The 14,548-nt window shown below is 36.8% G+C and overlaps 1 protein-coding gene across 5 annotated transcripts in view; it reads right to left on the reverse strand.

The window, feature by feature from the left end:
- The window catches only part of LOC110033360 (GTPase Era-like), a 42,665-nt gene that overhangs the window by 10,883 nt on the left and 17,234 nt on the right, over positions 1-14,548 (reverse strand). For 2 of the 5 annotated variants that reach the window (XM_020737302.1, XM_020737304.1), the window contains exons 3-5: positions 4,708-4,788; positions 4,503-4,608; positions 4,175-4,249 (exon numbers count right to left, since the gene is read on the reverse strand). In XM_020737302.1, coding sequence (XP_020592961.1) covers positions 4,522-4,608; positions 4,708-4,788 — 168 coding nt within the window. In that variant the 3' untranslated portion in view covers positions 4,175-4,249; positions 4,503-4,521. Of the gene's footprint in view, positions 1-3,705; positions 4,037-4,174; positions 4,250-4,502; positions 4,609-4,707; positions 4,789-14,548 lie in introns of those variants that run through there. The other 3 variants (XM_020737303.1, XM_020737301.1, XM_020737300.1) reach the window with 3 other exon arrangements.

The raw sequence follows: 14,548 nt of genomic DNA on the forward strand, positions 1-14,548 counted from the left end.
TGAAGTGTAGATGTTAGCCCTTAGGGGAGGGGAACGTGGGAGCTCCGAAGTGAGAGTCAGTATCCTCCTAGCCTAGCTGCAGATTTAGTAAACAAGCGTAGGATTAGTCAATGTTCTTTATGCCTGGACCAAAGGGTAAAGAATAGGTATGCTCCGATTTGGCACAATACAAATTGAACTGATTCACTTTATCCATTCACTATAACTTCTTGACAAGGAGAATGATACTTTCTTATATATTGACTATCACATTAAACACCTCATTAGTATAATTAGTTATTTAAGAGTTATTAAAAATTACATATTTATTTCAATTGCCTATTAGTGACAGATAAACAAATGCATTGTTACAATTGAGTATCGTTTTTCTAAAATCTTAGTTCGTAGTTCTAATATTACTCCCTGTGGGATCGATATCTAGGACTCCATTAGAGCACTATAATACTTAAGCGATACGTATACTTGCATTGATAAGTGTGACTTTACAATTATTGAATATTTTATACATCTATTATTATCGAGTCTATAACTGTTATTAAGTTTTGGTACAGTTGCTGAGGAATTAAATCTTCTAGCAGTAGTATTAAATACTTATATTTTTAAGCATATATAAAGTTATTTTTAATTTTTAAGCATATATAAAGTCGTTGTCAGATTCCAGTACAAACTCTTAATGAATCATGTCATAGGCTTTCTTTAGATCAAGTTTGTAGATAAGGTTACCCCCTACATGATTTATCTATATCATTCAACAATTCTTGAGCTAAGAGCACATTATCCCTAATCTATATGCCCTTTACAAATGTTGCCTGCTTAGGACTGATCAGGTGAGTTAAATGGGGTTGCAACCTTCCAGCAAGAACTTTGTTAATTATTTTGCTGACAACATTGGTAAGACTTATTGGTCTGAATTAATGCCACTGATCCCTGATTGTCGATTTAGGAATAAGAACTATAGTACCTGCACAAAAATAGTTAGGTAGATTATTTCCTTGGAAAAAACTTTACAAGGCCAGAACCACGTCATCTTTAATGATTTCCCAAGCTTTTTTGTAAAAAATCTAAACTGAAACCATCTGTTCCAGGTGACCTCCCACTGTCTATAGTGGTAAGGTCATTCAAGATTTCCTCAATAGGGACTTCTGCAAGGTTGAGTATTGTGGTATAAACATGATCTGAGAGGAAAATAGATGGATCTATGTGGACTCTTTGTGAAGTGCGGCTCTGCAATAACTTTTGACAGTAAGCGACAAAATTTTCAGCTATTTCCGTGGGGTCTCTAATCCATCTTCCATTATCATCTTTAATAGAGTGGATAGTGTTGCATTTACGCTTGTATTAGTGGCAAGCATGGTAATATTTGGTACTTTTTTCCCTATCAATAAAACATCTTGGAAGCTTTTTTGTTTCAGGAATACTTGCTGCCATGCCACTGTAGTGGGAGTTTTTCATTAGCTTCCAGTATATAATATTCATCAGCCACCCCATTAACAGCAACAGCTTCTAAGGCCACCAAGTCTTTTTCAGCATGTTCTACCCTTGTGAGAACATTCCCAAAAGTACTCCAATTCCAATGAGTAAGTGCCTTCCCCAACTTGTTTTTGCAAAAGCCACAGTTTAATGAAAGTTGGGGTAATTAATGTCCCTACAGTGAGTTGAAAAAGTGCTAAGAAAGTCATGATGAATAGACCACATATTAAGATATCTGAAAGGATTCTGGCCCTGGTTTAATGAAGCAATAATAGTGATGAAAAGGGGTCTTTGGTCCGACCCAGCAAGACTGAGATGTGTGACAGTGTTATGTAGAAAATGCTTGGGGTTCCCAAATATTTTTGGGGTTATGGTAAGCTAGAGGTTCCAAAATGGCCAAGCACCATACTTTGTGTTTTTTGTTTAAGTGTTGCAGCCTTTTCAAGGAGTGGGGGTGCGCAATCCCTCAGATGTTCCAACATAAGACATTAATAATTGTGGGAAAACTTGGCTCTCCCCCTGGTGAGTCTAGTAAGAGACTCCCTTCAAAATGAATAAGAGCTTCCAGCTTCCAAAATGTAAGTGTCTTGATGGGGTTCCCAAGGGAGTTTCTTCTTTTTCCTGCCTTTTTTGGGTCTGTCATTCAACTTCAAGGGTATGTTGAATTTCCTGGACAAGATTCGAGGGGGGACGTCAGTACAATCCTGCATCTAGGGTTTTGAAATCTGCAATGTGCCTTGCCCAATATCATCTTCTAAATGATTAGGAGCTGGCTCAGGGGGACCAAAATCAGGATTGTTAACAATGGCCACAATTTGTGGTTGGGGTTCAGTGTCCCCATACCTCATAACAATAGTTGTTGTCTCCCCAACTTCAGTAGTTGGGTCAATAGCTGGTACCAGCTCAGGTTCCACAGGGTTACTTTAACTATTGTTTCCTCTCAACGGTTTCAGGTTGGGGTGAAGTCGATAGCATTTGTCATTTGCATGACCAAACATGCTACAATGATTACAATATTTGGGGTGTTGTTCCATGATGATGGTTACAGTATTTGGTGTGTTGTTCCATGATGATGGGTTTCCAGTACCCAGCATGGGCAGTACCCACCCAAACTTCCTCAATTGGTCGTAAAGTAATATCTCTTTTAACCAAAATCCTGGCCACAGATGGTCTTGAAAGATTGAAGGTGGAGATGTCAAGTTTCATTGGTCAGCCAAGTAAAGCTCAAATAGAGAAGAGGACTCTGTGGTTAAAAAAATGTAGCTTCAAATTTGGAAGTTTGAACCAAATAGAAATAATGGATGCTTCCTTTTTAGGATCAAATGCAGGAATCCGTTTAAGGAGTTTCATTGTGGTGTTTTCAATTTGGATGAATTTCATTGAGAACACTTTTCCACCATCAAGTAATCCAATCTTCCAATTGCCAACTAATTTGAGATCAACAAAAACTTTTCTAATAGAATCCATCTTGGGGTGCGCCATCTGAAATTTCCCAATAAGAGTGAATTTGTTTTCTTTGCTAGTTCAGTCACTTCTTGTTCCGAAAAAATGAAAGCATGTCTCCTTGCCTTTTTGTTGCCTTGCAAGATGAGATCACAATCTATCTTGCCTTCAATTGCATCATGGTAGACTTGTGGAAAGACTAATTTGTCACCAAGTGAAGTCCCACTTGGTTCCAGTTTGTTTCCCCACGAAGTTGAGGTCTGCAGCCACCAGATCAGCCGCCATGGAGAAAGTGAATGGGACCAAGGCTAAGTAAAGAGAAAGCGCAAACCAAAAACAAGCAGACAGAGAGCAGGCCAATGGAACAATAACTAACGAATAAAAACAAGAGTGTGCACGAGAAGCACTCAAACAACAAGAAGAGAACCAGGAAGAAAGTAAATTGGAAGGAAGACCTCTGCAGCAGGAAAAGGAACCAAGCCACCACTACCTTGGCTGCCAACCGGCAGCGGAAATATATATATATATATATATATATATATATATATAATTAAAAATTTTTGCTACTGCTATTTAACTGATAAATATATAGTCAGCAAAACAGTAATAGAAGTCAATTTTTAAGATGCAATTTGTTAATCAGGTGGCATCCAATAATCACATACAAGAGACACTCACCAATAACATTACTGCAACTTCGCTAAAAACCAAGCAACAATTTGGCGTAACGAAGTTTGATATTGAGATGATCTATCCAAGATTATATGGAAAGGAAATCAATCAAATACCACCTTGATAGCAATCAAATAATAGAAAATCGAACAACATTTTTTTAAATATATGTATTACATATCACACACAAAGGAATTAATGACAATTCATAAGATCAAAAAAGATTGTCACGCTAATAAATACAATAGCAGTGCAGGACAATTTCATGAGAAGAATGAGACAACGGGCTCTTCATGCTCAACGTCCTTTGCACATTGCCACCAACCAAAATTCCGAAAGAGAAAAAAAAAAAGAGCCGCAGCGAGCGCTATCGATATCTCTTCATAATTATGCTACAATGTCCAGAAATATTACTTCGCAATAGGTAGGACAATGATCGATTCTGCTGCAGCTTCGGATAGAAACATTTCAAAATAAGAATCTTGCATGAAATTCAAGCCAAATCATAAACCGAATAACTGAATCTTTAAGCTATGTTACATGGAAAATTCCTATCATTTTCTATTTTGCTTGAACAAAGAGAAAATACCTTATAGGTTTCCTGCGCATCAGGTTCTGCTGTATATCAACTCAAACCAGTATACACTAGAAGAAGCTAAGATACCTATAGCAGATCAGAAGGCTCAGAATTAGTAGGAAAGATGATAACTTTTGTCAAATGGAAATGTAAGCGTAGAGATGGATATACAACTACTAGAAAGGAAAGGGCTCAGAAAACCAAAAATTAATATATAAGCACAGGTGTAAAAGATGGTGTAACAACACAGCATGTTAATTGCATAGCAAAATTAAAATAGACAAAATAGGAGCATAATTTAATAATTGCATACAAAAATATAACATTCAATGAGAATTACATGATGAATAATAACTGCTTCAAACAACACGAATCTGACCATCATAACCATAGTTCTTCAGGAGGCTTTCATCTTGCCGCCAATTTTCTTTAACCTTCACTACAACCTACCATACTCATGAGAGCATATTTAGAATCTAAGAATAACTGAACACTTAGTAAAATAAAGGATTCAAAATATTAATTGCATGAAACAACACTGCAACCTCGAGATAGACTTTTTTTAGCAGGAAAACTTCAATATCAAGCCGCGAAGCTGTTGCTAGCATTTTCAAAGCCTTCCCATCCTGCACTTTGTTGAAATATAAAGAAACAGAACATTTAAGTTTGTAACTAGCATTTACTGCATTTATGAATAAAGCTATAAGAAATGGTATGCAAGAACTAAATTTAAAAAAAAATTTGAAACCTTATAGCAGACCATAAAAAATAAACAAAAAGACTTGCAACGCATAAGTCATGTTTTAGCATGTTCACATGCTACTTACAGCTTTCCTACATCACTGTATTCATTCTATACCATCTCCCATACAAAAATATGGTGCCATAGACTGAAAATAACAAGAGTAAGCATTGCGTTTGCGGGGATACGGATCAATCATGAAAGAAGAAGGTGTAAGGTTTTACAGCTAAACATAGAAGTTTTTAATAGAATATGGACTTCAACCAAAAATAAATAAATAAATAACACATTAAAGTAGGCAAAAGAGTTGAGAATCAAACCATGGCATTAAGAGACTGCAGCATGTAATGGCCTAATGTTTAGTTTATTTCTACGTTATTTTTAATTTATTGATGTAAAACTAAAGTTTATACTCGTAGGAAAGAAAAAATGTCTGCGCTGAGATAATCAGAACAATATTGTTGCTTTGATCTACTTAATTTTCTTAGAATCTTGCTTATGAAGAAGTTTACTGTTTTCTTGTATTGCTCCTTTCCTTCCTTCCTGTTGCAATATCTGTGGTTGTTCATTACTCGTGAAGCATTAATTCACTGTTAAAGAACCGCTAGTTTTTTCTTCTTCCAAGACAATTACCCTACGAGATTATCTTTTACTAGCATTGGCATGAGGCTATAAAGTCAGTCATCTGCTATTTAGCCACCGACTAAGTTGTTCGCGCTAGTTCAGATGATATAGTGACACCGAACACAAAAAAGCAGTTGGGGAAGTTGTAGGATTGATACCGCGGGTGGCAGGATGGAAGGCGGCTGATATTGCGGAGAGATTATTGTCTTGAACTCCACCACCAACTCTCCTTAAGACTTTGCAGTACTTGAAATGACATTCACCTCTATCATTTTATGTTTCTGACTTAGATTTTTCATTTCTGAACTTAAATCTATCTCTAGTTGTATTCATATCCAAATTTCTTCATCTATTCCAAATATTTAACATAGAATCTGAAGATTCACCGCTTGATGCCTTCTCGTGAACTTCATTAATTAGTAATAACCCCATGATGTTATCAAAGTTTAACTTTATATTACATAGAGTTACTACTGTGACAAGTCCATCCCAGTTATCTGGCAATAAAGATAGAATTAACAAAGCCCTGACAACGTCATTGAACTTGATGCCCATAGAACACAACACAACAGGTTTATCACAGTATTGAAATTATTCAAATGTTCAGCCGCTTAACACTTCCATCATCTTCGTATTGAATAATCTTTTTATCATAAAATCTTTATTAGAAGCAGATGGTTTATTATACATCTTTGAGATCCACCATAAATTTCTCATTCACTATGCTGAAAAAAACAGAAGAGGAAAGTGAAAGATGGATCAAACCTGGATGTTCGATCAAGCACTTCCCATTCCTCTAGATTCATCAATTCGAGCTTATTAGTGGTTCCTTATAGTAGAAGATAGCTTCATTTGATACAAAAAATCTTCCACTTGCATCTTCTAGAACGCAAAGTTCAAATTGTTAAACTTCTCCACCATATACCTCCCTTAGATGGTCATTGCTCCCACCCGAATAAAAAGTCTGAAGAAAAACCTCGCTTTGATACCACTCCTCGGGATAGAAACATGAGATTTGATCGATTCACAACCAAAACCACTCTGTGGAAAAAATGGACCTATTTGATAGAACAAGAACAATAAAATGAAGGTGCATGATAAATAAATCTAGTAAAAACACACAAATAATGTGGAAAAATCTGATAGCAAGAAAAAATCACAGCGCCACAACGCCAAAAATTTTACTATGAAAAAAGAATAGTATAAAATTAAACTACTCAAATTGACTTTACACTATTAGAACTTGTAGCAATTCACACTGCTTTCTCTCTTGATCACACAAGAAAAAGCACTCGCCAAAATTTAGCCTCGACTCGCTCTATGCAACTTCGCTCTTGTTACGCAAAGTCAAGAATACACTGCACAAGAGTATGATCTTTCGTGAAAAAGGCCTTAAATCCCTAACTACGTGTTGTTGACCTCATTTTTGTGAGGTCTTTCCTTCTTCATAGAGCCTAGGATCTAGCTCTAGGAGTTTCTATTGAACATCTTAGAAAACTAGAAATTGGTACCCATCATTTTAGAAATTCCAAAATACTTCTTATTTTTCTGTGATGTCTAGCAATCATGACCTCAAAATCATCGTCTTATATAAGAGCAGTTAAAAGCTATTATGTGAAGACTCAAGGTAAAATTTTCAATAGGACCTCAAACCCTAAGAAAACCTCCTCATGACTTTATCGTCACATACACACACCAAATGCACAAAATTCACAAAATTGCACGAGATGGGACTTCAATTGAGCCTAAAGGCCGGGTGAAAATGCGAACTTCTCCGGACGACCGGCAATGACAAAATGGACTGCGCCAACGCATTCGGGACACTAATTCTAGTAGGAAATGACACTCATATTGTCATTTTTCCGACACGAGAAAATTTGCACGTAAATCGATGAATTCGTCAAAATGACATCGGGCGGCGAAACGGACCGCTCCAACGCATCCGGAACGTCAAGATTACCTAAAAATAATACCAATTTTGTTATGTTTTGATGCACGGTTGAAAAGTACGAATTGAATTTTATTTTTAAGAAACATTAAATTATTTTATATATTTATCACTTATATTATTATTAAAACCCTAAGCCTTATTTAAGGCTCCACCCGCATGCTTAAACCCTTCGTTCGAGCCATCTTCAGGCTCAATCCCGCGGCTCATCCCGTTCCTTGCCCGTGACCTAGCTTCCACGATGGATCCACGAGGCTCGCGTCTTCTTCCCGTCTCTTCCCCTTCTCTACGTGGCACGAAAGCCATGTGGTTCTCCAATTAGAGGAGGCGGGCTGGCCGACGCTCCTACTCGAGGCTATGAGCTCTCCCCCTTTATTACGACTCTTTCTTTCCTCTTCTCGGTTGATTGGCTAGGGCGGCAAACGGTTGGCATTCTCTTTTCTTTTATTTGCCTTTTGGCTTCTTGGGGAGTTAATTCTTGTGTGGGGGTTGTTAAAAAGTTTGTGAGAGAAAAAGAGAGGGTTTTCTTTGAGAGAAAAAGAAGCTTTTGGAGGAACTTGATATTTTCTTTCTTTCTTCTTTACTGTTGGAAAAAGTACTTTCTACTTTTGTCGTTCAAGAGATCTTCTTCCTTTCTGTTGTTTGAGGATCTTTCGACCTGGAATTGTCGAACTGGGAATTAGGAAATCGTGGGAGCTATTTGCGTGAGGCTTTTTTTGCGTGAGGCTTTGCGTGAGGCTTTTTGGGAGGATTTCTGTGGGGGGGAGTTTTCTTCAATTTATTTTAGTGTTTTGCTACACTAAAGAGGTATTCTTTTCTTCTTTATTTTACACCATTTAGGATGGCAAGAACAAAAGGATGATATTTCTTTCCTCTCTTTTAAAAGCATGAGAAAGTAAAAAAAATGGAGGCTTATTAGTAAAAAAAATGGAGGCCTTATTTTGAATTTTAAGCATGAATATTTGCTTAGGTTGGTGAGAAATGAAGCATATATATATATATGTTACCTTTATTTTTCTTTTTCTTGAAACATATGAAGGCATTGGTAGAGCGGTTTGGAAATACATTTTATTCCCTTATAAGTGTCTATGGAAAGCATGTGTGGGCTATCTTTACTTGAGATACTTGAAAGCATGGCTAGGGTGGTTTTGGAATGCATTTTACTCTTTTAGAAATACATGCTGGAAAATATATTTGGGGTTTATATCTTATTCTTGCTGCCCCTCATTAAAATGCATCCTGGAAATCATTTTTGTGAGTTGGAAAATTACATTTGGGGCTTATATCTTGTTTATCTTGCTGCCCCTTGCTAGAATGCATGTTAAAAATTATTTTATGAATTAGAAAAGATGTGTTTGGAGCTTATCTGTTGCTTCTCTAGCTGCCCCTTGTTAAAATTATGCTGGAAACTATTTGTATGGGCTGGAAAAATGTATTCAAGGCTTATGTGTTGCTTCTCTTGCTGCACCTTGTTAGAATACATGTTGAAAATAAAATGCTGAGGGCTTTTATTATTGTTATTTTCGAATCAAGGAAAGAGCTGGAATTCATTTCGATATCGATCGATATCGAAAAGTATTTGGCTTTAGGGATTCATTACAGTTATTTATTTCCTGTTATCAATTTTTTGCCTAAAACATATGCTGGGATGCAGGAAATTTTGAAGTAAAAGGCTTTAAGAAATTTGATTTTTATAGCTTTGTTTTGATTCATTCAACGAGTTCGATTTACCAAGAATGTCTCTCTGTTTTTGCTCCCTTTTGCTAGACTTGATTTTTGCCCATTTATTGGGCTCGTTTTAGCCTTTATGCTGCTCATTTTGCCCCTGTACTGGGCTCGGTTTGGGCACCTTTTTGGTGATTTATGTAGGCTGAAGTCTTTTTACTGTTTTGGACTATTTCTGGGCTTTGTTTGCCCTTGTATTGGGCTCGGTTTGGGCTCTTTTTTGGTAATTTATATTGGCTGAGGTCCCTTACTATTTTGGACTATTTCTTGAGCTTGGTTTGCCTTTGTATTGGGCTCGGGTTGCCCCTTTTCCTGGGTTCGGTTCCTTTTCCTCGGGTTGCCCCTTTTCCTGGGTTCGGTTTGGGGCTCTTTCTTGGTGACTTATGTTGGCTAAAATCTCTTATGGTTTAGACCTTTTCTTGGGCTTGGTTTGCCCCTTGTGATGAGCTCGGTTTGACACTTTTGTTGGACATGGTTTGGGTGGGGGCTTCCTCTTTAATGCTCTTCCTAAGATGTGTTTTTAGTAATCAAGTTTGTCATCCCAAAATGCATTCACTATCTACCTGTAGAGTGAGATGTTCAAAATGACTTGGGCAAATTTATTATGTCTTATTTGATGAATCTGGACTTGGTTTAGATAATTTATGAAAGCTTGTCCATTCACTCACTTATGTATATCAAAGGCAATGTAATGGTAATACCCATGGGGGTTTTCTTTCAGTATCCGTGACCGTGTATGGGGCTTGTTTTCCTCTTCTTTGCCCTCGATCGTGAGCCTTATTGCTGCTGTTTGTGTTATGTTTGGCTTGGATTTAGCTTTCTTCTCATTTCCCCTAGATGTCAGTCTTCTTCTTTAGTTCTTTTATGATTGAAGATGTTTGGTTTGGAATTGGTTTTCTCCTTCATTGTCCATGACCGCAAATCTTAATATGGAGAATTTTCACCTTTGCTGTGAAGGTCGGTTCATTGATTGGGTGAGTCGTATTTGGAGCACTTTCTACTACTATGCTTGGGCTACATTTTTAAATTTTTATTCCCCACATTCTGAAGATTTATTCGTGAAGGTTTAAATTACATTTTGAGGCTCTTAAACCCCTTTTTGAGATTAATTCGGTCTTTTTTTTAACGAGTTTAAACGTTTTTAGGCCGATGCACTTACAATTTCGAGCTTTACCGATTTGATTTTATTTTAAAAGTGGAATGGCCTCCTTTTCGTTCGCTTTTTTTTTAACGGTCAAGTTAAAAATTAGAATTTCCGATTTAACTATTTTCAGAAATGATTCATGATCTTAAAAAAAATATGAGGAAAAAAGAAAGGGAGAGGGAATTAAAAATGAAAATTGCTCTGTTGAGATGATAGAAATCTAAGGAGGAAATAGGATAGTAAACCATTCACCATTCCTTTTGCATAAGAAAGATGAAATTGTAATTGGAAGAATAGTTGAGATTTGGAAGAAATTAAGAGTTTAAATGAAGATTAGGAGCATGGATTGAAAGATCAATAGACTTGCATTTAGGTCCCTTAAGCTTTGACTAAACTTAAACCCAATAGCTTTAACTAGGATTGAAGCACATTTCACAACCCTTTTGCCAAAATTATAGGTTTATCCCTAGGTCTTAGGAGCCTAATAGCGAGGTAAGCTTTATCTAAAGATGTTCGAGGATTAATGAAAAAACATTTAACTAAAAATAGATACTTTAGAACATTCCAGGCTTAAACTAAAGTGTAGTCTTTTTAGGTCTTAGGAGCACACCCTGAGAGAGTTCATCCTCCTAATTTTCAAATGACCCTAAGAAGTCAGACATCTGACCCTAGTTCATGAGTTGATTAGGGCACTAGACACGATGGTGCACTAGATTGTGATTTATGACTGATTTAATTAAATCAAATAATGAAATCAAATAATGAAATAAATCAAATAATGAAATTCTTGCCTTAACTTAGCCAAAACTGAAACTCAATGCTCCGGGATTTGAGCTTGAGTCTTATACTCAGATCCTCCTGATAATTGAGGATATTCTCAATATCACATATAAATTTCTTATTCTTGGTCCTTTATATGTGATACTATATTTTGTTTCATTTGTTTGTCTTTTTCCTACGATTTGTTTGTTTTCTCAAGTCTTTCAGATCATGTTTTCTCCTTTTGTACAACGCATACTAGCTAAACTTAAGGGAGCAGCAAGACTCTCAAATATACAGGTTTGATTTACATTACAACATTTTATTTCTTAGCACGTTATACTTTTCCTCCTGTCATGTATACTGTTTTGCATAGCCTGCTATACAATTTTCTAGCCTGTTATATTGTAGCCTATTATGTTATTTTTCTAGCCTGTTATACTGTTTCTTTACTTTGTTATAGTATTCTCCTGACATGTAATATTGTTTCTTTCTTCTTTTATATATCACATGATTTATTTGCTTTGATATACACTATGCCTTAATATAGGATAACCTAGTGGTAAAGTGCATTTTCAAAACTAAAACTAAACCCGGAGGTACTACGACAAAGAGCTTGGAGAGAACATCGTGGGCAGTACGACGAAGAACAACTTCAAGATGGATCTGCAACATCAAAACACTTTCACATCACCTATCACCCTATTTAGTTTAAATAACCCATAGGATCACCTTTTAGGATTTTTGCACAACCCTGTTGTGTAATTATAAGTCCTAACAATTTAGGATTCCATTTAGGATTCCGAGGTTGAGGTTACCGTCCGGTATGGTGTAAATTCTCCTATCTTTTTAGGCTATTTGCACTATCAGATATCGTGCGAATATAAATCCTAAATTATAAAATAATTTGCAGGATTTAAATATCATGATAGTTGGGAACTCACCGAGATTTCTCCCTGGATTTGTGATATCCCCTACTATTCATTCATTCAGATCCCTTAAAGTAACTGTTCCTATTTTGAGCCATTTACATTTGATTTTCTTATGTTCAATATTGGAAACCTAAACTTTAAAATCTTGAAGGCAAAACCACTGATCATAATCGAGAGTTTTCTTAAGTGACCCCAGTCATTTAAGATGTAATTAACTATCGGGACTTGTCTCGATAGGGAACTCGGAACACAGGTAAAATAAACCATATCTAATCCTCATATTAGGTAGGGGAACTTGTTGGTCTCATATAAAATATTTCACAGATCAAACGGATGTCGGAAAATTTTTTAGTTTAAGTGATTGAGCCTACTACATGTGATATGTTTATTCTTCGGATAAGTGTATTACTTGTGGTATCATTCTTAGTCACCCAAACTATTCAAAATGTGTGACTCATTTGGTCTCATATATTTTTAAATCAAAATGTTACTTTCAAAAATCATATTCATATCAAAATTATTTTCATATTTTCCTATATTTTTCAAAACCGAACCTATATTTTTTCAAAACCGAAATCAAAACGGCCGACACGTAGAAACCTCTTCTGGCACCATATTGTCGCTCTTGGAAGGCAGCCTTTTCGCTCGCTTGAGTTAACACGAATACAGATAATAGAATTTTAAGTGCTTGATTTACTGAAGAAAGAATGGTGCCTAGGCTCCCCCAATACCCTCTAAACTCTGGCACAAGGGCGACCGAAATGGGCAGTGGGGCGCCCACTGCTCAGGTGCAGAGGCATCACTTGTGAGTTGCAGGGGCGCTGATTTTGGCGTCCCCCTTTAGCAATTGTTGGGTGCTAGCGGAAAGCAGACTCAACATTTGATATAAAATTCCCAATAACCAAACTACCAACCAATTGTATTCTTCTGACTATGGCAGCACATCATCACTTGCCCGTCTTAAAATTGGATATTTCAAATGCCTTTCTCCATGGCACCCAGCATGATACAATCTACATGGCTCAACCTCAGAGATTTCGAGATACTAAGCACCCTAATCATGTCTATCTACTAAGAAAAGCATTGGATGGTTTAAAATATGGTCCATGCCAATGGTACTTCACCTTCTCATCAAGATGGGCCTTCACCTGAGCACCGCAGATTCTTCTCCTCTCATCTACAAAACAAAATCACATTGAATCTTTCTCCTAATCTACTTCGATGACATCTTCTTTCTCCTAATCTACTTCGATGACATCTTAATCACAGGTGGTGATGAAGCAGAAATTTCAGAGATGATGCAACTCAAGACACCTTTTTAGCTAAAGGAATTGGGTTCAGTCTTAAAATATCTGGGCATTCAGATCAACTCCACTCCATCGGTTTTTTCTCAAAATCAGATCTACATCACTACTCACTTGCTACAACAAACGAAAATGATCAATTGAAAATTCGCATCCACTCCTATACCTTCCAAGATCAAATTCAAAGGAGCTTCTCAGTATCACTGCCACAATCCCACAAAATACAAGCAATTGGCTGGACCTCTGCAATTTATAACAATTTCCAGACTTAATATAGTTTTTGTTGTAAATATGGTTGTCAATACATGCATAAACTACTAATTTGCCATCATCAGCTACTCAAGCATATCCTTAGGCACACTACATTACAGTCTTCCTATTACCCGCAGCTCACTAACACTATAAACATTCTCGGATGCTGACTAAGCAAATGACACACAAGACAGATGTTCCACCTCCAGCCACTGTACCTTTCTTGGAAACACTTTAACAACATGGCGTGTGCAAAAACAAAAGATAATCACCAGATAATCAACAAAGGCTAAATCAAGGCCTTAGCAACAGCACGTAAAAACCTCATTTGCTTTGAAGGCTGCTTCAAGAATTCAACATACCTCTCAAAGCCAACGCCCATCATGTGTGACAATTCCTCCGCCATTGCTATTACAGTTAATCCATCTTTCATGACCATACAAAACACATAGAAATAGATTACCATGTTATAAGGGATCATATCTAATTATATGCGATTACAATTCATCACATTACCTCTCAAGACTAAGTGGCTGATATCCTGACTAAGCCCCTATCACATGCTGAGTTTATCAAACTCAGAAGCAAGTTCGTGATCAGCTCATCAGATCCTTCAAATGAGAGGAACTAATAACGCAAGTGGTCCCAATCAGCACTAAAGCAGCATCCAAAGGCAGAGTACTCAGGACCGCCACTCTCACAACAACCTCAACAAAATTTCTATCTAGAATATTCCTAGCTATGCCTACATTAATGTCTTACTGTATAAGTGTGCAATGCGTGCATATCAGAATATTTGAATGATGTATCTTCTTCAATCTTTAATTCTCAGTTCAGTTCACAGCAGCAGCTTCAACAGCTGTCGAACTAAAAATAGCAGGCAAAAGGTGAATTAGCAAGGGGGATTCACCACATGTTCCTAAGCAAATTACAAACACACCACTTGTAAGGGAAAG

The sequence above is a fragment of the Phalaenopsis equestris genome, unplaced genomic scaffold (assembly GCF_001263595.1).
Source record: "Phalaenopsis equestris unplaced genomic scaffold, ASM126359v1 Scaffold001147, whole genome shotgun sequence".
NCBI lineage: Eukaryota > Viridiplantae > Streptophyta > Magnoliopsida > Asparagales > Orchidaceae > Phalaenopsis > Phalaenopsis equestris.